The following is a 23,097-nucleotide window of genomic DNA, read 5'->3' on the forward strand; positions in this document are numbered from 1 at the left end:
ATTTGTGCTCAATGCGCTTTATATTTGGCGTTCCAATTCATCAAAGCGATATCAAGGTTTTGCTGAAATCTGTAAACTTTTGCAATTTTCGTATAACTTAAAAGCTATAGGTCAATGGTGCTTTCGTTTACGGCTATTTTTGGCTAACCATTTGAAGTGGGACAGAGTAGCACAGATTTGTTGGCCGTTTTGTGTATAAATTTGTATCAGGCCGAGTGTCTCAAAACGTAGTGATATAGATACGAAATAAACTTATAACACCATGATAGCGATTCAAAAACGGAAGGTTTGACGATTTGTGCTCCATGCACTATATTATGTCATATATGCCATAGTCTGCTTATTTTCCACTTTAAGTGAACATTTACAGAGATACCATCTGCTTTGTCGGTTATAAACGAAAAATTTGATAAAATCGTTGTCTGTTCCTTTGAATGGTATGAAACTTGTAAAAGTTTAGGATTTCAGCAAAAGATTTGCTATCGTTTTCATGTGATACCAAAGCTTGTGGTTTGCATACCTATGCGCTTCATATTAAAAAAATATATATTCAAAAATGGTTTAATTTACGTTTAATATATAGATAATAATTAAGTAATTTTTATTGTTCGTCCGCTATAACTTTTCCCATGCGTCACGACTTATTTTCAAACAAATTAAGTCAAAACCTAAAGTGAAACGAATGTCGATGTGTATGTTACCGTTAAAACCCGATTTCAGTTAAAACCCGAATTAACTAGTAAAAACCAGTTTTAACTATGCGCTTTAGACAATTCTAGTTTTAACTAGGCAAAACTACATTTGACTGCAGTGGCGTGCGGTGACTTTTTCGAAAGGGGAAGCGATTCAATAAGGATATAAAATTATTTTCTTAAGGGTCGAGGGTCGAGACACTTCCCACCTGATAACACTCTGATGCGCAGGGGCTCTCTATCAGCAAAGTGCTTATGTGAGACTTCCTGGGTACAAGGACTCACACACTAAATCCTACACCGATCAATGCGTGAGGCACTCTATTTCCGCTATTTCTAGTGACTAGTGACCTAGCATTGATCTGTATTGCTAGCTCGGGCCTTGAGTCCTCGCGCCGGGCTTGGTTTCCTAAAGAAGAATTCTATTTAAAAAAAAATTATATTCCGAGGCATTCTCCACAACACACAACTTTCAATAATATGACACTTATTTATACTTTAGGTCTATTCTCCTATCAACTGATTATTGTTGAATGCAGTCCAAATAGGGCTAACTTTCAAAGTCTGTCTTCGCTTGTTGAATTTATTTTAAACTCTTAATTTGAAACTTTTAATGGATGCACGTGTGGCTGGGATAGTTAGTACTAATTCACACAACTTGACCACTTCACACAGTGACTTGTTTAAACCAGTAGTTATAATTATCACTAATGTCAGTTGTTTCATAAACGACACTTAACTGAGAATGCAAAGCTGGGATATCAAAAAAATTTCACTATTTAATCGTATAGTGAAATAAATTCCTCTGTGGGGAATTTTGATAAATTATAATTAGAAATATTAAGATTATATTATATTATAATTCTACAAATTTTAAGTCGTTAAAATTTTGAAAGCTAGAATTCATTTGTTGTAGAATATTATCAAAAGGTATCTCTGTTTCCTCTGTTCTCTCTCTCTCCGACATTATCAATCTTCATTATTTTTCTTTCTTGTTCAAACCCCATATTTTCAGTTTTATCCCAAATATTTTTAAACTGCTCTCGTTTTTTTAATTATCGTATTAATAAAGTCATCAATTTGTCTTATACAAAATCCAATGTCATTTGACTTCTGTAAAATGTTAAATAAAAGATCAGTAAAAGGAAAAATCTCTGCAAAAAATTTAAATCGAAATATTCTTTAAGCGAATGTATGTTGACCTAAGCACCCCTTAGGAGTCGGAACATCTCACTTTTGGAAGGCGATAGGACGATCGCTTCCAGAGGGCTCCAAAATTCGCGCGACTAGTGGGTGCGGTCATTGCTGACCAATTTTTAAACGGGACAACTGCATGACAAGCGGCGATTTTGAGATGCGCTTCTGTCAGGAGTGGACCGAATAGTTGCATTGTGTGCATATTGAGTTCGTTCGTACGCGATTAATTTTTAATATTTTTCAATGCCTATTGCCTAGGTAATATATAGATTACTTGGATTAGGGAAAAACTTTTGATTATTAAATATTAATTAATAATATATTTTCTTATATCGAAGTATAAATAGGGAAGCGGTGCTTCCCCCGCTTCCATGGACCGCACTCCTCTGTTTGACTGCTAAATTCAGTTAAAACTAGAAATCTCGAACAAATTTCAATATTATTTACCTACTGAAGATATTTTTGACATAATTGAAGCAGCCCACGTTGCTATTGGAGGTTATGAAGGTTGGGATACGTTGAACACTAAAACCGCTAGAAAATACGCAAATATAACAATTGATATGTTCAATAATTTTATATAAATGTATGAAACCTGCCAACGGAAGAAGAGTAAAGCGAAGAGGTGTCTTGTGTCGAAGCCTATATTGCATTCAGAAATGAATAGTCGCTGTTAAGTAGATTTGATCGATATACAATCAGAAAAGGATTACGGCTGCAAGTTTATTATGGTTTATCAAGACCTTTTAACAAAATTTGTTTTGTTGAGACCATTACAACGTAAAAGGGGGAAAGAAGTGGCTTATCAATTAACAGATATATTCTTGACTTTTGGCGCACCAGGCATTTGGCCGAGAGTTCGGGAATGCAGTTATAAATGAGGTAATGTCATACTGGCCTGAGGCAAAATTAGTTCATGGAAAGCCAAGGCACAGCCAGAGTCAAGGTTCAGTCAAGCGAGCTTACCAAGACATCAAGAAACCGTTAGCAGCCTGGATGCAAGAAAATAACACAAAAACGTGGTCAAAAGGACTTGTGTTTTTTTACGTTTACGATCTTGTCCAGTATTTCACGTTTTAGAGAAATTATTTGCAAACATCCGGAGTAGCAAATTATTTACCGAGTTTAAGTTGAATCTGGAAAATACCGAAAAGTTTAGTAAAAACTAATTTTGACTGAAATATGCGTAGTCTCAACTAGAATTAACTGCAAATATTTGGTAGTACTAGTTTTAACTAGTTAAAACTAGAATTGTCTAAAGCCCACAGTGAAAACTAGTTTTCCTAGTAAATTCGGGTTTTAACTGAAATCGGGTTTTTACGGTAACATCTATATACATTTTGTATACTGTATACTATATACTACATACATCAGCGTACGTTTCACTTTAGGTTTTGACTTAATTTGTTTGAAAATAAATCGCGATGCATGAGAAAAGTTGGAGCGGACTGACTCAAGTATATTATTAATAACTGTATAAATACGGCTCAATCTAGCTTATAGTAATCAATTAATGTTGATATTCTATGTATGTAAGCTTCATCATTTTTCAGCTTGACTCCAACAAGCTGCTGAACTTTGGTTCCATAAGAGCTGTCCTTTGTTTTGTCCAAATCTTCTTTATCAACATATAATAAATACGTAAACAATACCGCTTGAATAAATCCATATATAGAATACTTCTTCCAGTGCGTCCATAAGGTATCTAGAGAAAATAGTTCATCCGAGTTACATCCTAAAAGTTCCATACTCGTTGAAAGTTCTTTATGATAAAATTCCAACAGTTCAGTAAGATGAGGATATTCGTGTGTAGATGCTACAAAATGCCAGAAGTAGCTTAGATCTATTACTGGTGAATGTAGGAAAGATTGTTGGAAATCGAATATTATTAGTTTTGACGGATCTTCTCTATTTGAGTCCTAAAATAAAAAAATTTGTAGTTAGTATATTTTTCTTGACACAAAAAATATTGTGTAGGGTAGGAAAATTATGTCACGAAGGCAATACAAATCGATAATTTAAAGAGCGTAATCTGGTGGGATTATTTCATGAAAAAGAAACTGTTTAAACAAAATTTTTATTTATTTTGACAAGTTGTAAAACATTAATATTGATCAATGTCACTGAATGTTTATTTAATTTTAAATTTACGTAACCACGAAGGATTATAATAGTCTTTACACCATTTCACCAACGATGCCTAAACAGTTGCCTTATTAAGTAATTCTTATCGATAGGCACTTCCTGGGTCTATACTTAAGTAAAATAGCGTTTCACAACTAAACGAACTGCTTATCTAGGAAATTCTTTCCTAGGTATTAATTCGGGTACGTTTGAACTATTTTTGATAAATAAAAAAAAACAGATGACATTACATTACTTTCTCCATTATGTGTCAGCTCATTATGTATTTCCTCAAGAATTATGTGTCTCTTCAAGACTTCCTGAAGCTCTAAGCATAAGCAAAGCAGAGAGTATAGCATTACATCAAGCGGTGGAAGTCGCAACTACAAAACATCTAAAGAAAGCTATAATATTTTCTGATTCGCTCAATGCAATAACCAATATTAAAACATGTAACGTATCTGCTTCAGCAGATATAAGGGCTCTAAAAACAAAGAAACTTATATCTTCAGCCAATGAGAATGGCACCAAAATTCTCCTCTCCTGGATACCTGGACACTCTAATATATTTGGTAACACCCAGGCTGACATACTGGCAAAAATAGGAAGAGACCTGAATGTACCAATGGAAGTAAAACTGGATTCCCAGGATGCCCTATCAGTCATCAGAGGAAAAATTACAAAAGAGTACCACAAAAAATGGAAATCTTTAGTCCAGAAGAAGACATCGCAATACAAAACAATTCAAGACTAATTTCCCACAAATCCTTGGTATTCAAATTGTCCATATAGAAATAGAAGACACACTACCACCATCATTAGAATGCGCACAGGCCATTGTTTAACAAAACAACATCTGTATAAAATTAATATAAAAGATAATCCTTTTTGTGAATGTGGTCGCCTCGAGGATCTAAACCACATCTTTTTTGAATGCCCGATTAATGTGATTCCTAATTTTGATATATATGTTATGGTCAAAGCCCGAATTTCAGGCAATCCTAGGTTTGACTAGGCAATCCTCAGGTCTGACTGACAGTCTTAGTCAAAGCCCGAAATAAATTACAGTTTCGACCTTTGACTGGTCAATCCTAGGAGAGACTAAGTTGGTCAGGCAAAGGTCGAAATTTAATTTTATGAAATCGGAGTTTGACTATTCAAATCCCGATCAGCTATTAAAAGTCGTAATTTGTTAGATTAGATTTTTAATAGAAGGTCATTTTTTAATTGTAATGTTTATTATTTTTATATTGTCGTAATTAAAATACGTGTTAAAAAGTACCTGTAAAAAATTAGTGTATATTCTCGTATGTTGAGGCATTATGGCATTTAGAGTTGCACAATACGTTAGACCTTGTACATTTACATGGTTTTGAAGAGCACTTCTTATTGCAGTGATATTTTATCAATCCTTGTCCTCCAAATTTAGAATCTTTTGTACTAATTTCTCAGAGACAGCTTAACGTCTGGAACATCTTGGAATTAGGAAAATTCTCTTTGCATTCTCTTATTTGATTTCTTGAAAAAAAGTGTGTTTATTGTTCCGTATTTCGTACCAACTCTATATAAACCGTCAATTATTGTTTTATCTTGTATGATACCCAAAATATTTCGAGCATCTCCTTGGCACGCGTTCGAGCATGCGTTGTGCACAGACAGAAAAGATTAAAATAAATAAAGGAAATGCGATTGAAGGTCTTCATGCCCAGACTAATGCTATGAAACAATTAAGTAAAAAAAAAAAATTCTCCAATTTCGATCGGAAAAACTGTAACAATACCTATCCCCAGCTTTGATAGAGCCAAAGAGGATGGTCGAAATATTTTGAGTAGCATACAAGATAAAACAATTGACGGTTTATATAGAGTTGGTACGAAATACGGAACAATAATAGTATATTAAGTATGGAGAACGGTAAGGGTTTTATACCGATCGAAGACAATTGTTTGGAGGAGGAGCGGAGCGACGACTCCAATTATTGTCTGAGATCGGTTACCCTTAACGTTCGACATGCTTATAACGTTTTTTGCACGATTGATACCATTATAAATTATAAAATTAAACATTTTCGTCATATTGACTAGTTTCATTCATTTTATCAAGATAGATACTTTGGTTGTTAGGTAGTAACTAGGGTGCATAACAACAATGGAGAACTGAGTTTTTATTTAGTTGTCAATAATTTTAAGTACAATTTTGATTATTATAAATTAAAAAATGAGCGAAAGTGAATATGAAGAAATTGAACGGGCTTGGGAATGTTGATGTCCTCGGATTAAAGCGGCATGGAGGTTGGCGTTCATCGACAGTGGCAGAAAGCTATGTAGAAGATTTTCTTCAAAATAAAATAGATTTTGCCGAAAAAATATTGTGCAATACTAGTAATAATACTAATGTATGCGATTCTGCAGGAGTTTCTGTTAGAAGTGAAACCACAGCCCAAACAAGTGGGATTTCATTAAATAATTTAACAAATTGTACCATAAGTTTCAATATTAATAAATAATTCGTTAGTTTTCTTTATTCTTTCAAAAAATAAATTAAAATTAAGAGATTTTTTAACTCGACGGTAAGTGAATTACTTACCGTCGAGTTGGAGTACTTACTGTCGAGTTGGATTACTTACCGTCGAGTTCCGTAAACTTACCGTTTACTTACCGTAAATGTCACCTACTGACGTAAAATCTGTCACGGTAAACATTCAAAAATGATCAATCGTGCAAAAACACACTTTTTTCAAGAAATCAAATAAGAGAATGCAAAGAGAAATTTACTAATTTCGAAGATGTTCCAGACGTTAAGCTGTCTCTGTCTCTAAGAGAAATTAGTACAAAAACTCTAAAACTTGGAGACACAAGGATTTATAAAATGCTACTGAAATAAGAAATGCTCTTTTAAATTACGTAAGTGTAAAAGGTCTAACGTATTGTGCAACTCTAATTGCCATAATGCCTCAACATGCGAGAATAAACACTATTTTTTTTTATTTTAATTACGACAATATAAAAATAATAAATATTAAAATTAAAAAATGACGTTTTATTAAACCTAATCTAACAAATTACATTTTAATAGCTGATCGGGGTTTAACTAGTCAAACCCCGATTTCATAAAATTAAATTTCGGCCTTTGCCTGACCAACTTAGTCTCTCCTAGGTTTGACTAGTCAAAGGCCGAAACTGTAATTTATTTCGGGCTTTGGCTAAGACTGTCAGTCAGACCTGAGGATTGCCTAGTCAAACCTAGGATTGCTTGAAATTCGGGCTTTGACTATAACATATACACAAAATTCATTTCCGTGAACTTCAAAACACCGCTCTCTATATACAATATTCTAAGTTCCTTAACGGAAGAATCAGTCAATGCGTTTTCTTGCAATTAACCAAATAAGCTTATAAACTGCAATGCGTTTTCTAGCAATTAACAAAATAAGCTTACAAATTGCAAGGCCTAACTGTTTATATGTATTCGTGTTATATGTTGCTATTTGTCATTTAATTTATGTTTTAATTTTTAATCATACTTCTTCTTCTTCTTCATGTGCCATCTCCTCTAAGAAGGTTGGCAACCATCACGGCAATTCGCACTTTCGATACCGCTGCTCCTGAATCATACTTAACCTGACCCAATTAATCTCATTTAATTATAATCATCACAACTCATCAAAAGCTTCCTTACAAGAACATAGTCAGCGATTTTTGTATGGCTTAGAGCCAGACACGTCAAGGTCGCCTATAAATCGTGCTGGTAATCGCCTGACAGCGAAACCAAAAACAAAAAGAAGAAGAAGAAGATTATGTGTCTTTATTGTTTGTTTGCCAAGTTGGTTTTATTCAGTTTTGTACTGTTTAGTTATTTTATTTAGTAGTTAGTTATTTGTGAATTAAGTTTTGTATGTTATCTGTACAGGGAAATGGAGAAAAAGAAAAGAGTTGTAAATTTCACATGGGTATGACGAAAAATGAAAGTTAGTTGAATTGTCATTAATGAGATCATATTAAAATAAATATGTTGAAAATTGCTTCTTTTATTATTATTTTTAATGACACACTTTTAACGATATCATGAATGGGTTTTTGAAACACAACACTAGTTTGTTAGGTAGTAGGTAGACTACATAATTTTGTCAATAGACCTGTAAAAAATTCTAAATGATTTTCTATATTTTCCAACACATAATATATTATTATTATAAAAGAAAATACACAATTACAACTAATATACTTAATATTACAGAATAACAGAAAAATTAAGGTAAAGAGCAAATTATTGACAAACGTCACAAGTACATTAGTCAAAATTGTAAAAATATAACCTGACTGTCAACGATAAGTAATACGTAATACATAATACCTAATGTTTGGGGACATCGAAAAACGTATCCTACCGTAAGGTAATGCTTAAACGGTTTAGGCAATTCTTATCGTATGGTGAAATCCGTTTTAGAGTTAGGAAGTACCTAAATCCCCTTAGGTAATTCTTAGTGTATGGTAGGTTTAGTTAGGCGTTAATTTTAAGAAATGTTGCTGGCTAAATAGGCACAGTTCCCAAAGGCCATAAAAGAAGAAAACAAAAACGCGAAGGATATCTTCCACACTGCTTGACGACGCGACGGGTAATTATCAAAAATTATTATTGGTATTAATGGCACAAGATAGTGAGAATAAATTAAAAATAATGCAACAAGTTTTCGAAAACCAAATGGTAACAAGTTTGAGAAACAAACTGATTCTCTTATTTATTCTTACTATCGTGTGATGTTCGAAAGATTATTTTTTGATACTGACATACAAAAGTGAAGTCTTTGTAAATAAACATTTAGTGACATTTATCATAATTATTAATATTTTACAACTTGTCAAAGTGAACATGAGCAGGTTTAGCAAATATTAGGATGAAGATATCAATAAAATATTAACTAAATTATTTATAAATACAATTTTATTCATCAAATAATCTTACACATTTGCACTCGAGCTCATTAGTTCACTTAATTTTCTTAAAAATATGACAAGTTGTCAAAACTAGGTAACTCATTTTTCGTTGTTTAAACAGAAACAAAATACTTTAATTTGTTTTCAGTATAATAATGTAAGTTGACTATTCCCATTATAATTATAATCTGATTGGACAGAATTAAACACCTGATGAAAAATATTACTACATGATTGGAGAATAAAATCATTAAAAAATAATCGTTGGCAGTTTCATTTTTGTATTGAGACTTTCAATAGAGGCCTCATCCACTGCTTGTTCCAATTTGTTCATGATCTGGTCAAGGTCTGTTTGAGCCTGATCTAGCTTTGTATCAGGGCGGTATCTGTATATAACCGCCATCCTGAAGTCATTTGTGGCATTTGTATATCGACACCCCATCGAACAAGGTTGTAACTCAAGTTACATATTTTTTTAGATTTCAACATAGGCGAATTCAGCAAAAAATTCCGCGCACACATCAATACAAACGACATAGTTAAATTCTCATTAGTTTGGCTAATAAGAAGTTGTATTTTAAGTTAAGTTTGCCATTTTAAGTAATTTTAGCGTGAAAAAGGCAGTAACACTGGATACTCCCTATGTTAAATATTTACTTTCTTTATACTTGACGATTAACAAGGTTTTTAAATGAGTTACAACTTTGTTGCACGTATGTTTAATTTATAAAGTAATCAAACATATGCTGCATCTCTAAGTCAATTTATCGAAATCTAAATAAAAAAGAATGTGCGTGTACTTTATACGCACGTAAGAAGTTATACTTCTATTATATGATTTTAACGAAATAAATATACTTAAAACAATTTATTTGTATTTTATTTTATTATTAAACTAATTTTAATAACAGTTTCAAAAATTTTTTATTAAAGCAATACCAAAAATAAAAAAAAAAGAAAAAAGAATCGTCCGTGTCCGGATTTGAACCCGGGATCTCCGCGATCTGTAGTCGAATGTCGAATGCTCTACCAATAACACATCAGGGCTTTGTATACACGACTTTTCGGACGTAATTATAAACCACGTGACAGATCAAATGAAGTATAAAAATGTGTAATACTTATTATCTTACTTCCTAGGAAGACAAATCCAAAGACACAAAAATTATAATAAATATATTTACTAAAAACACTAACATATTCTTTTCAAACTTTATTTGCGCTGATACATACATAATACATAACTTGAATGATTTAGCAATTAACAACATACTGCCTGTGTGCGCATGCGCCCAGGATAATATAAATTCACTCTCAATCACGCCTAAAGAAGTATAACTTCAAAAAGGATTTACGAACTTATTCCTTTTTGATAGTTGCGGTGGACAAAATAAATAGGTACAGAATAGTTTTTGCTACATACATCTACGTAGTAAAAAAAGCTTAATATTTAATGTATTTTTTGAAATAGCACATTCCAAAACGAGGGTGATTCAATGCATGCCCTTATAGAAAAACGGAAAAAATAAGTGGTATATGCTCCAGTCCAATGTACACGAGCGGGTCACACTCAAAAAAGCGCTTAGTTTTCGAGATACTGACCACGTAGGGGTAAATGGCTAATTTTATTCCTACTTTATATTTTCGAGGGTGCTGAAAACGAAAATGAAGTTTATTTTGAATTTTATGTGGGGAAATATTGACAAAATCGCAATTTTAACCTAAAAATAAAAAAAAGTGAAATCACGTTTTTTTGCGTTTACCTCGCTACACCTCTGTTCGATTTATATATTTTTTTCTGAAATTTTTGCAGTATAGCTCTAACATTTCTGAAGAAAACGGTACCTGTTTTAAGCTTTTATTCTTATCCTGATAAAGGTTATGAATTTTTCAAAGGAAAAGTGCGGATTTGTGCATTGTAAAGTTTAATCGAAAAAGTTGAGTGATGAAATTGAAAATTTAGCTTCTTAATCACGTTTACGTTAAAGTAGAGAGTACAAAGAAGTTTTATGGTAAGTTTTAGATCAAAATGTTTTATAGAAAAAAAAAAACAGTTACAGCGATCTGAAAACGAAAATGAAGTTTATTTTGAATTTTATGTGGGGACATATTGACAAATTTGCAATTTTAACCTAAAAAAAAAGTGAAATCACGTTTTTTTGCGTTTACCTCGCTACACCTCTGTTCGATTTTTATATTTTTTTCTGAAATTTTTACAGTATAGCTCTAACATTTCTGAAGACAACGGTACCTGTTTTAAGCTTTTATTCTTATCCTGATAAAGGTTATGAATTTTTCAAAGGAAAAGGTGCGGATTTGTGCATTACAAAGCTTAATCGCAAAAGTTGTGTAACGAATTTAAAAATTGAGCTTCTTAATCACGTTTACGTTAAAGTAGAGAGTACAAAGAAGTTTTATGGTAAGTTTTAGATCAAAATGTTTTATAGAAAAAAAAAACAGTTACAGCGAGTTACACGCAAAAAAACGTAATTTAAGTTTTTTTTATTTTTATGGTAAAATTGCGATTTTGACAATATTCCTCCACCTAAAATTTAAAATAAATTTAATTTTCGTTTTCAACACCGTCAAAAACATAATCTAAGACCAAAATTAGCCATTCACCACCCATGGTCAGTATCTCGAAAAATAACCGTTATATTGGGGATTTCTAATGTCGATAATAGAAGTTTCACTATTTTTTTTTCTATAAAACATTTTGATCTAAAATTTTTCCGGAAAACTTCTTTGTACTCTCTGTTTTAACATAAACGTGATTAAAACGCTAAATTTTAAATTTCGTCACTAAACTTTTTCGATTAAACTCTACAATGCACAAATCCGCACCTTTTCCTTTAAAAAATTCATAACCTTTATCAGAATAAGAATTAAAGCTTAAAGCAGGTACCGTTGTCTTCAGAAATGTTAGAGCTATATACTGTAAAAATTTCAGAAATATAAACCTTATTTTCGTTTTCAGCACCTTCAAAAATATAAAGTGTGAATAAAATTAGCCATTCACCCCTCCGTGGTCAGTACCTGGTCATTTTAGGGGTATCTCTCGCTCGCCTAATGGATAACCATGATACGATGTGCCAAAGCATCAGGCAAGCCTTAATCCGTAACTGAAATAAATCAGAAGCAAATTCTAAATTTTAACCTATTTAAGGATACCCATGTTAATTTTGAAGTAGATGTTAATAGTAAAGGAGTAAAGTAATAAAGCAAAATTATGTAAAATTAAATATTTACAGATACGCAATAGAAATGCGAAAAATTTGAGATATTTTATAAACATGTTTTCTTCATAGTGATAGAATATTATTGTTATTGTAACATTTATAATTTTCAATTAAAGTTGTGAAAACTATGAGTTGATATTTTGTTTAAATATACCATAAAAACTAATATCATAAGAGAGAAAATTTTGCCGGCAATATTTTCGACTGGTATGAAAGTTTGTTGCCTAGCAATTTTCGCGAATTAAATTTTGACAGTTAAGTCACGAGACGTCAGTCGAGTGATTTTGTCAAAATTTCATATACACCAGTTAATAGGGAAAAAATTCATCGATTTCACGTAAAAATGTTAAACAGGGTTTTGAAGGTTTTAAACGATAGATGAGGGATAAATGATGATAATTCCGTGAAGACGTACAGCTAATATTTCTTCTTCTTTTTTCTAAACAGTTACACAGAATGAAAAACTCAGTTTTTTGACTATAAATCGTTTCTTGTACATTTTAGAGAAACATGTTTCAAATAAATATTGTAGACCTGAAAAAGTTCTTTAACTTGGTGGGACAAGTATTAAAATATATAAAGAATTGACCGAGATAATTGTAAAAAACCCTCATATTTGCACTAATTTATAAATGTTAATAACTGTATTTTTTGCACAACGAAATTTAATTTAACTACTTTAGATTATGCCAATTAAAGGGTTATTTCAGTGTTCTAAATTTCAACCAGATTGACCAAATAGTTTATGAGTTATTCAATTTGTTTATGCCAGAGAGCAATTGTTTAAATAGCTGTTCTTGCCCTAACAGTGACTCTAGAGATATTTTACAAATCCCAATCGATTATTTGAGACTTTAATTTTAAGATGTATTGAAAATGTTTTAAGATTTTATCAAAATTGTTATTAAAAAAACCGTCTGAAAAAGACCCTACTTTTTAGGTTATAAACAATTGGAATAACATTGACAGTTTTTATGATACACGCTTGTATGTAGGTTCACTGAAAAGCTGGTGAAAAAATATACTTTAAAATTGTAAAAAGAATTTTATGTGACCAATATAAATCAAGTTAGAATTTTTTTTTCAATAAATCATATTTCCATTGTTATAAACATTAAGAGCTGAAAATTGAATGAGTTTTTTAAGAAAATCTGTATTTTATGATCCACTTCATATATTGCATCATCATCATTCTCTTTGCCTTATCCCTATGCGGGGTCGGCTTCCCTAATTGCATTTCTCCACACAATTCTATCTTGGGCCATATCAATGTTAATCCCCTTTACCAACATGTCCTGCCTTATCGTCTCCCCCCAGGTCTTCTTTGGTCTTCCTCTCCTACTCCTTCCAGGAATCTGCACTTCAGCTATTCTTCGTATTGGGTGGTTAACGTCTCGACGTTGAACATGACCAAACCATCTTAACCTATGCTCTCTCATTTTGGCATCAATTGGTGCCACACCTAGACTTCCCCTAATATACTCATTTCTAATTTTATCCTTCTTTGTCACTCCACTCATCCATCTAAGCATTCTCATTTCCGCCACATGCATTCGCTGTTCCTCTTTCTTTTTCACTGCCCAACATTCAGTTCCGTACATCATAGCTGGTCTTATGGCTGTTTTATAGAATTTTCCCTTCAGCTTCATTGGAATTTTTCTGTCACACAACACACCACTCGCTTCTTTCCACTTCATCCATCCAGCCCTAATTCTACTGCATGCATCTCCATCTATTTCTCCATTACTCTGTAATACCGATCCTAGGTACTTAAAACTATTGCTTTTTACAATCATTTCACCATCCAAAGATACCATTTTATTTGTAGTAGCTCCATCTTTAAATGAACATTCCAAATACTCTGTTTTTGTCCTACTAAGTTTTAAACCTTTTTCCTCCAGAGCTTGTCTCCACTGTTCCAGTTTTTGTTCTAAGTCTCTTTCACTATTTCCTACTAACACGACATCATCAGCATACATTAAGCACCATGGAATGTTACCCTGTATTTTCGCTGTTATCTGGTCCAAAACTAATGAGAATAAATACGGACTAAGCACAGAACCTTGATGCAATCCTACTTTCACATGAAATTTATCAGTCTCTCCCACACCTGTCCTAACACTAGTCGTTACTCCCTCATACATATCCCTCACAATCTTTACATATTCACCAGGGACTCCTTTCTTATTGAGTGCCCACCACAGAATCTCTCGAGGGACTCTATCATATGCTTTCTCAAGATCAATGAATACCATATGAGCGTTTGTTTCTTTACTCCTGTATTTTTCCATCAACTGCCTTATAATGAAAATTGCATCTGTTGTTGATCTACCCTGCATAAAGCCAAATTGATTCTCGGATATTTCGGTTTCTTCACGTATCCGTCTATCAATTACTCTTTCCCATATTTTCATGGTGTGGCTAAGCAGTTTTATAGCCCTGTAGTTTGTACATTGTTGTATATCTCCCTTGTTTTTGTAAACAGGTACCAGTATACTGCTTCTCCATTCGTCTGGCATTTGTCCAACTTCCATAATTCTATTAAATAGACCTGCTAGCCACCTTGTTCCTGTCTCTCCCAATGCTCTCCATACTTCCCCAGGAATATCATCTGGTCCTACCGCTTTTCCTTTCTTTATTTTTTGAAGCGCTTGAGCCACTTCCTCGTTGGTTATTTTGGTGACCATTGCTGCTACTGTCTCCGTTGACTCTACAGGCTGTCTGTCAAATTCTTCATTTAATAAGCTGTCAAAGTACTTTCTCCATCTCTTTTTGACATCCCTTTCGTGAACTAGTATTTTATTATTTTCATCTCGGATACATCTAATCTGATTAAAATCTTTTGCTTTCTTTGCTCTCTGTTTGGCTATTTTATATATCTTCGTTTCGCCTTCCCTGGTATCAAGTTGATCGTATAGGTTTGAATACGCTTCTGCTTTAGCTTTTGCTACTGCTACTTTCGCTTTCTTTTTGGCGACCATATAGTTTTGACCATAGACCTCATAGACTTCATATATTGCATATGCGGTGAAAAAATAAAAAGTCATGACTACTCATGAGTCATGACCCGTTAAACTGATGGTATTCGTGAAACACCGCCAACGAATGTGAAGGTGAGAATAGCTTCGTTTTATTTTTTAGAATGGAATCCCAATTTAAAACAATTTACAATTAATTCAACTTTTATGTGCAGAGCTCAACAAATCTGGGTACCGAACTAAAGTAGCAGATGAAGATGCAGACGTATTAATAGTGCAGACATCTCTTTACGAACATACATATGAACCTGACAAGATCGTTGTAATAATTTGTAATGATACCGATATAATCATAGTATTGACGCAACTCTCTGTTCCGGACAATTACATATATTTTGAAAGAAAAAAAAAGCGAAAAAGGACAATCTATCTATCTATTATAGTTGTAATAGGTTTAAACAATCTCATATAAGAAAATACGTTGGGTTCTTCTTATATAGTTTTACTGGGTGTGATACAACTTTTTAGATCTGACAAATATTTTTTATGACGAGAATGCTAACAAGGAGGACATCATGAAAAACGGATATATCATTGTTGCTTTGTATTCTGCTGCAATTGATGTTACATATAAAAAACACAATAACATATTGGCATTAAATGAGTTACGATTTTTAAAATTTGTAAGAAATACAGGGAAAAAAATTTGCGTTTATCATCAATTACAACACTGGTTAGGTAAAAAACTGGATGCTACCCATACCCAATATGGATAGAAAAAGACTGATATTGATTTTGAACCCATTTACACCTTATATTGTTTGACTCCTTAAGTGATATTAAAACAAATAGCATGTAAATGTTTAACGGGTTGCAAAAGTACAAGATGTGGCTGTAAAAAATATGGTATAAACTGTACGGATCTTTGTACACACTGTGCAGAGTGTGCAGTGGAAGAACAGGAGAAAAAATGTTGCAATCGCGCTGCAGTGGTTCTTGACGATGTCGAGTCAGACTTTGTAGACGATGAACTAACTGTAACTTGCCGAGAAGTCTAGAAGTTGTAGATGTTCACTAGAATAATCAAATTAAAATTCATAAACAATGTTTTATTATTTATTTTTATACTTATTAGATGCCTACCTAGACAAATATTAATAGCTTCTTTCAATTAAATCATAATAAAACAAAAATTAATTTTTTAAAAACTATTAAGGACTTTTATATACTTTTAATTAATGCAATTAAAATAAATAAATATTGTATTGTACTAATTTATAATTATTTTATACTTATATAAAAATATACTTTGTTTAATAAAATTTAAAGGAATTTTTACGAAATACTTGTAAAATTCAATAACTTTTATAGTATAATTAAATCAATTGATTTTCACGGGATTTTCCCATTTTCCCGGAAGTTGAAATTTGCACAGTTTTTATTATTTTTTTGAGCTAACCCAGTTAAAAAAAGAAGGTTGCGCGAGCTATGGAAGGTGATAATTTATTGCAGTTTTTTTTCCAAAAAAGGAAGCGAAGCTCGAACAGTTCCCACCTTCACTTTCGTTGGTGGTGTTTCACGAGTACCGTCAGTTAGCGATACCATTATAATAATAAGTTTTTTTATTATTTCACTGCCTATGCAATCTATACACTGGATCATAAAATATAGATTCCCATAAATACAATATGTTCAATTTTCAGCTCTTAATGTTTATAAACAAGGCAAAATTGATTTATTAAAAAAATAATAACTTGATTCATATTAGTCATATACAATTAATTTTTCTATTTTAATATGTATTTTTTCATCAGCTTTCCAGTGAGCGTACATGCAAACGTGTGACATAAAAACTGTCAAAGTTATTCTAATTGTTTATAACCTAAAAATTAGGGCCTTTTTCAAACGGTTTTTTTAATAACAATTTTAATAAAATGTTAAATTTTTTTAATATATCTTAAAAATATATTCTCGAATAACTGATTGCGATTTGCTAAATATCTCTAGAGTCACTGTTAGGGCAAGAACAGTTGTATAAACAATTGCTCTCTTGGATAAACAAATTGAATAACTTATAAACTATTTGGTCGATCTGGTTGAAATTTGGCACACTTAAATAGCCCATTAAATAGCATAATTTAAAGTAGTTAAATTATAAATCATTATGCAAAAAGTAAAGTTATCAATATTTATAAATTAGTGCAAAAATGAGGGTTTTTTGCAATTATCTCGGTCAATTGTTTGTATATTTCAATATGTGTCCCACCAAAGTAAAGAACTTTTTAAGGTCTACAATATTTCTTTGAAACATTTTTCTCTAAAATGAACAAAAAACGTTTTATCGTCAAAAAACTGAGTTTTTCATTCTTTGTAACTGTTTAAAAAAAAGAAGAAGAAAAATTAGCTGTACGTCTTGACGGAATTATCATCAGTTATCACTCCTCTACCGTTTAGCACCTTCAAAACCCTGTTTAACATTTTTTCATGTTTTTTTACCTATTAACTGGGGTAATAAGCGAAAATTGCTATAAGGCATCAAACTTCAATAAAACCAGAAGAAAATTTTGCCGGTAAATAATTTTCTCTCGAATGATATTCGACAAGACTATTTCACGAGACAAAAACCAATTTTTTGATTTCTTCACCTGACTGGCATTGAAATCTTGATTTTTCGTCTGGATTCATTATATCTGCCCAAAGCGGATTACGCCTCAATGACGTTTGTCAAAATGACAACAATAGAATTACCAAACACCTTCGTGACGGATCTGTCATAATTTTTTCGCTGAGAAATCACGGGCAGGAAGGGGTTTTGTCAGTAGGAAACGTGGCGTTGCTATGACGTTTTATCAGTTAAAAACAGTCTAGTGAAATAGTCCTATCTATATTGCCGATGACTCAAAACATACAACCTTTTAACAGTAAAACTGGAAAAATAATTAACTCGGAGAATGTAAAATGGTTGTTAGGCAAATTACAACCTTTTTCTACGAAGAATCATCTTTATTCTTAAAGTTATATCTAAATCAAACTCAAGATTTTCAATAGTTAATAAAATTATAAAACATACATCTTAGAGTAATCCCTTATTATGTTATAAATATCATATCGCATCAGTGTAAAAGAGTCTAACAATTTCGCTACAAATTTTTAAAAAATTAATTTTTCGTTTTTTGCCTCTAAAAATGAGTTACAACCTTGTTCGATGGGGGTGTCGATATAACCTTGTGAACTCGTTAAAATGGCGCTTGATCTTTTAGTTTTGTTACGGGGATAACCTCGGGTTTTGTCAGTACACTTACCGTCGTTACTGTTTACTGTAATTAGTAGACTTAGGCAAATATGCAAATAAAAACAAATGAAATATGCGCATAAATATGCAGCATTTTACACAAAAATATGCATGTTTATCTAGAAAATATGCATATAAAAATAAAAAAAAATAGAAGTACCTACAGTAAAACCTGTGTTACCGGCCACCTGTACTAACGGCCAGTTTAAAAATTCTCCAAACCAATTATATGTAGACTACAAAAACTGACAATACCGGCCACCTTTCTATATCGGCCAATTACTCTTTCATTTTTAGTGGCCGTTACTGACAGGTTTTACTGTATATATAAATAACTCAGATTGTAGTATACGTTTTATTTACAAAAATATTTAAAATATTTTAATTATATCATAATTTACAGTATTTAACATTTATTTATTTTACAAACTAAGCTTAGGTATTTAACCATTTAAGTATCTTAACAAATAAATGATATTACTTTGAATTCTGCTAACACTAAATCATTAACGGCTGTTTAAATTTTTCTAACAAAAACTTATGGTTTCTGATTAGGTACAATATATTTGTACATGAAAAAACTTCTTTCCACATCAACTGATGTAACTGGGGCATTTTTCAAATACCTATACTGTAACCTTTGCTTTCAAATTAAATGGTTCCTAGTAATTTCCCACCTAGTACTTGAACTAAGTAATTCAAAAAGGACCTGGTAACTATTTGCATAACAATTAAAATCAGGAATCTTGAAAATATCAAGCTAATATGACTATGAAAGCAGGAAGATCCCCCAAATATTTACAGGAGATTCTTGGTTTTTTTCTCTTTATCTTATAAAAAATACTATGAGTCTAAATTAGAAGCACGCAACTGGCTATTGTACGAGAAAACACAGCGTTTATTTTCGGCAGTTTCAAATTGCAATTCACAATAATATTACAAGGACATGTGTTACCGGTATCAAGTTTACAACTTAATAATTGTTTTCTAAAACTGACCATCACAATAAAAAATTTTTACCTAGAGGTATAAACTAGCAGATTTTGGAACCCTTATTCAAGGACAAAATTACAATAAATATCTAGAAATATGGAAACAAAATATATTCGGATTTCCAAGCTCTTCGTTGATTTTGTTTCATGAATATATCTATACACCTGAAATTTCAAGTTATATGCACTTTATGCATATTTTTATAGAAATATGCAAAATTTGACAGTTTTGCATATTTTATGCATAATATGCAAAATATGCAATTTGCATATTTGCCTAAGTCTAGTAATTAGTCTAGTAAAATAAAATTACAGTACATGTTAATCAAAATGTAACTTCGTACAGGTTGACACAAATTGTATATTAAAGTTTAGGTGGGTACAAAAGATATTTTCAAGAAAGTATCCAAATCATACAAGGGGATCATTGTTTAAATAATCAAAAAGGAGTCATTTTTGCAAAAAAAATACTTTTTTAACTGCTGAGGTCATTCAATTACTAATGAAGATCTATAGGATTATTTTTTGCAAAGATGAAGGGTAAATCTTTCACATAAGACTTACTAAATTAAATTTGACCCCCTATTTATTTAAATAATTATACATAAAACTTTAAAAACAAATTTGCAAAAAATTATTTTTAGCGTTTTAAATAAGCACTATAAAATATCTTGTTTTACAGGAGAAGTTGCGCTATGTTATCAGTATTAATGTAAAAAAATTGGTCTGAAAATATTTAACATTTTTTGAGATATTGAATTTGTCTTTTAAATGCTACTCTATTTTCAATTGCAAAAACGCGGTTGTTGCCAAAGAAATATTCACCTGTATTAAATCTTATTATTTTTATTTTTATGTATGTTTTCGACAAAGGTATTGACATTTAAATTTCAATTAAACTTCCCCCTAAAAATTATTCAAATTTGTTTATAATTTGTTTTTTTAATAACTTCGTGGAGATTAAATATTTTGAAATGCCGTTTCTATAATTGAGTTCCTGGGAATTTCTCACTAATTAACAAATTTTTTTGTCTGTTTTTCCTCTTCTTTTTTTTTGGAGTTATATTACTACGGGCCCTTTTAGTGTTAAGTTTCATTAAGAATGTCGAATCTCTAAGTTCTAGATTCTAGACCTAATAATATTAACATTGGTCTAAAATCACTTAAATAAAATGTGGCTACTTACTGATTTACAGGGTGTTTTATTTAAAAATTCAAAAATTATTTTTACCAAGTACTTTCAAACTATTTGACGTATCCTTATCATACTTGGCAGAAAGTGTGGGTACTAAACAGTATACTAAATTGTGATAAATAAATGTTTCTAGATACTACCAGAGGCGTATGACAGGGGATAGCTAATGGGTAACCCTTCCCAAATTCTACGCCACTGTGGGAATTACTATTTTAGCGAAATTTTTCGATTGTCCAATACTTTCTATGTAAATAATATACTCTTTACTGGTAACGATTAAGTCATTAGTTTTCGAGATATTGGACGTTAAAAATGAAACGGCATAGTTATTTTGATTCATTCATTCATTCATTTTAAACCTCCAATATCTCGCAAACTGATGACTTTATCGATACCAATAAAGTTATTTACATACGAAGTATTGGAGAATCGAAAAATTTGGCTAAAATAGTAATTCACTCAGTGGCGTAGAATTTGGAAAGAGTCAATCATTCACTATCCCATGTCGTACGCCTCTGGCACTAGCTAGAAACGTTTATTAATCACAATTTAGTAGGGTTTATAATAGCCACACTTTCTGCCAAGGATACGTCAAATAGTTTTACAATACTTGGTAACAATAATTTTTTAATTTTAAGATAAAATACCCTGTAACTCAGTAAGTAGCCACATTTTATTTAAGAGATTTTAGATAAATGTGTTCTTGATAAACAATAAGTATGATATATTTATAATATTTATTAACATAGTATGTACATTAGCTGTAATGAGTAGGTAAAATAAGAATTAAAAAATTGTAATATTATTTATAATAACCACGTTTAACTAATTGGCAATATTTTTAATATATTTACTTTTGATTGAGACTGGCTAAATGACTATAGTCTAAGCAAAAAAAAAATGACTAGCAATAAGTATGACGATCAAGAATTTTTGACGAAACACCTCAATTTACCTAACATACTTGTTGCCTTTTACAGCCGTTGTACCGAAAACAATGTCTTGATGAAGAATTTGCCGAAGTCTTGTGAGTTGATATTAGATCGAAACTGCAAATAATTTATTATGGAACTAGCTAAGCTCAATAAAATAACTCTGTTTTGAATACAGTGGATTGAGTAAATTGCTGATAACTTAATAAGTCGAAAAGTGAAAAAAGCGAAAAGTGCAAAAATCTGAAAAAATTAGATTTATACATTTTTCTAACCCAAATGTGCATATCTATCTTATTTGCTTACTAAAAATGACGTAAGTTAAGCCAAAATACATTAAACACAACGCATTTTATGCCGTATCTGCAAAAATGTTCATGGATACTTAGAATAAATGCGTCATCTGAAAAATAGTTAGACAAAACGCCGTATTTAAATGTCACTTGCCGCGTTTATCCTAAGCAGGCACTAGATGCGGAGTTCTGCCTAAACATATGACAGATTTTTACAGCATGTGTAAAATTTTTAATAAGGTTAGTTTGTTGCCATTTTTCAACGAGAACGGTTGTTTGATATAATTTTTTAAATATGTCAAATAGAACAAAGTTAATGCTACAGAAGGCTATTTCTTTATCAACAGAAAATCTAAACACATATTTATGTTTGAGTTGTTGGTGATCAAGAAATAATGTGTGGTTCTAAAACAATGTGGTACTACTAAGGGCCGATTTTTCAGTGCTGGGTTAACCTATTTGTTTTTTGGTCACCGAAATATTCATGGTTAATCAGTTTTTCAGTACTAGGTTAGAGCTTAAACTCGTTTAAGTTAACCACGATTTTAACCGATCTTCGTTAGATGGTTTAACTCCGAATTTTGCGGTTACGCTTGCGCATTGGTACAGTGAGAATCATGTTTATTTTTTTGAGTACCTACCTGCCTGACAGAAGGGATTAATTGGGTTATGTTATTTTCTTTCATGGCGTGAAGTGTTCTAATACCTCCTTATTATTATGGGTGGTTCGCCAAAATAAGCGGCATCTTTTGTAACTCGCTTTTTTCTTAAGTACTTTACATACTGTGTTTCAAATTATGTTGCCAAAGTTAAGTTATACAATAGATGAATGTACGCCACTTAACATTAATTAAAAAAAAAAGTATTTTTACAAGCATTTTATGCAATTTTAATGTCAAAATATCAACTCCGAGGCTGTAACCCACCTTATTTTTTGATCTCTTTTATAGTATTAGACACTGAAAAGTTACAAAAGTGCAGATTATTTTATCAATAATTAATTAAAAACCCAATGTAATTTAAAACTGTCAAATTAATAACTTTCATTTTTAAAATTAAACCATAAAAATCTACTACTAAAAACTGTAACCAACTTTCTGCATCAACACCGAGGGTTCATGAAAATATATGAAAATTTAGGCCAAACTGCACTATAATGTATGGCAGGCAGCTTGACAACAGAGGAACGCTTCAGTCTAACCCAAATTGTGGAAGAAAGTGGACGAACA

General features: G+C 31.6%; 1 protein-coding gene across 1 annotated transcript in view; it reads right to left on the reverse strand.

The window, feature by feature from the left end:
* Positions 1-547: 547 nt before the first annotated feature.
* The window catches only part of LOC126889560 (uncharacterized), a 42,811-nt gene continuing 20,261 nt past the window's right edge, over positions 548-23,097 (reverse strand). The window contains exon 2 of the mRNA XM_050657937.1: positions 548-3,808. Within this exon, the coding sequence (XP_050513894.1) occupies positions 3,377-3,808 (432 nt within the window). The 3' untranslated portion in view covers positions 548-3,376. The remainder of the gene's footprint in view (positions 3,809-23,097) is intronic.

This window comes from Diabrotica virgifera, chromosome 8 (assembly GCF_917563875.1).
Source record: "Diabrotica virgifera virgifera chromosome 8, PGI_DIABVI_V3a".
In the NCBI taxonomy this organism is placed as follows: domain Eukaryota; kingdom Metazoa; phylum Arthropoda; class Insecta; order Coleoptera; family Chrysomelidae; genus Diabrotica; species Diabrotica virgifera.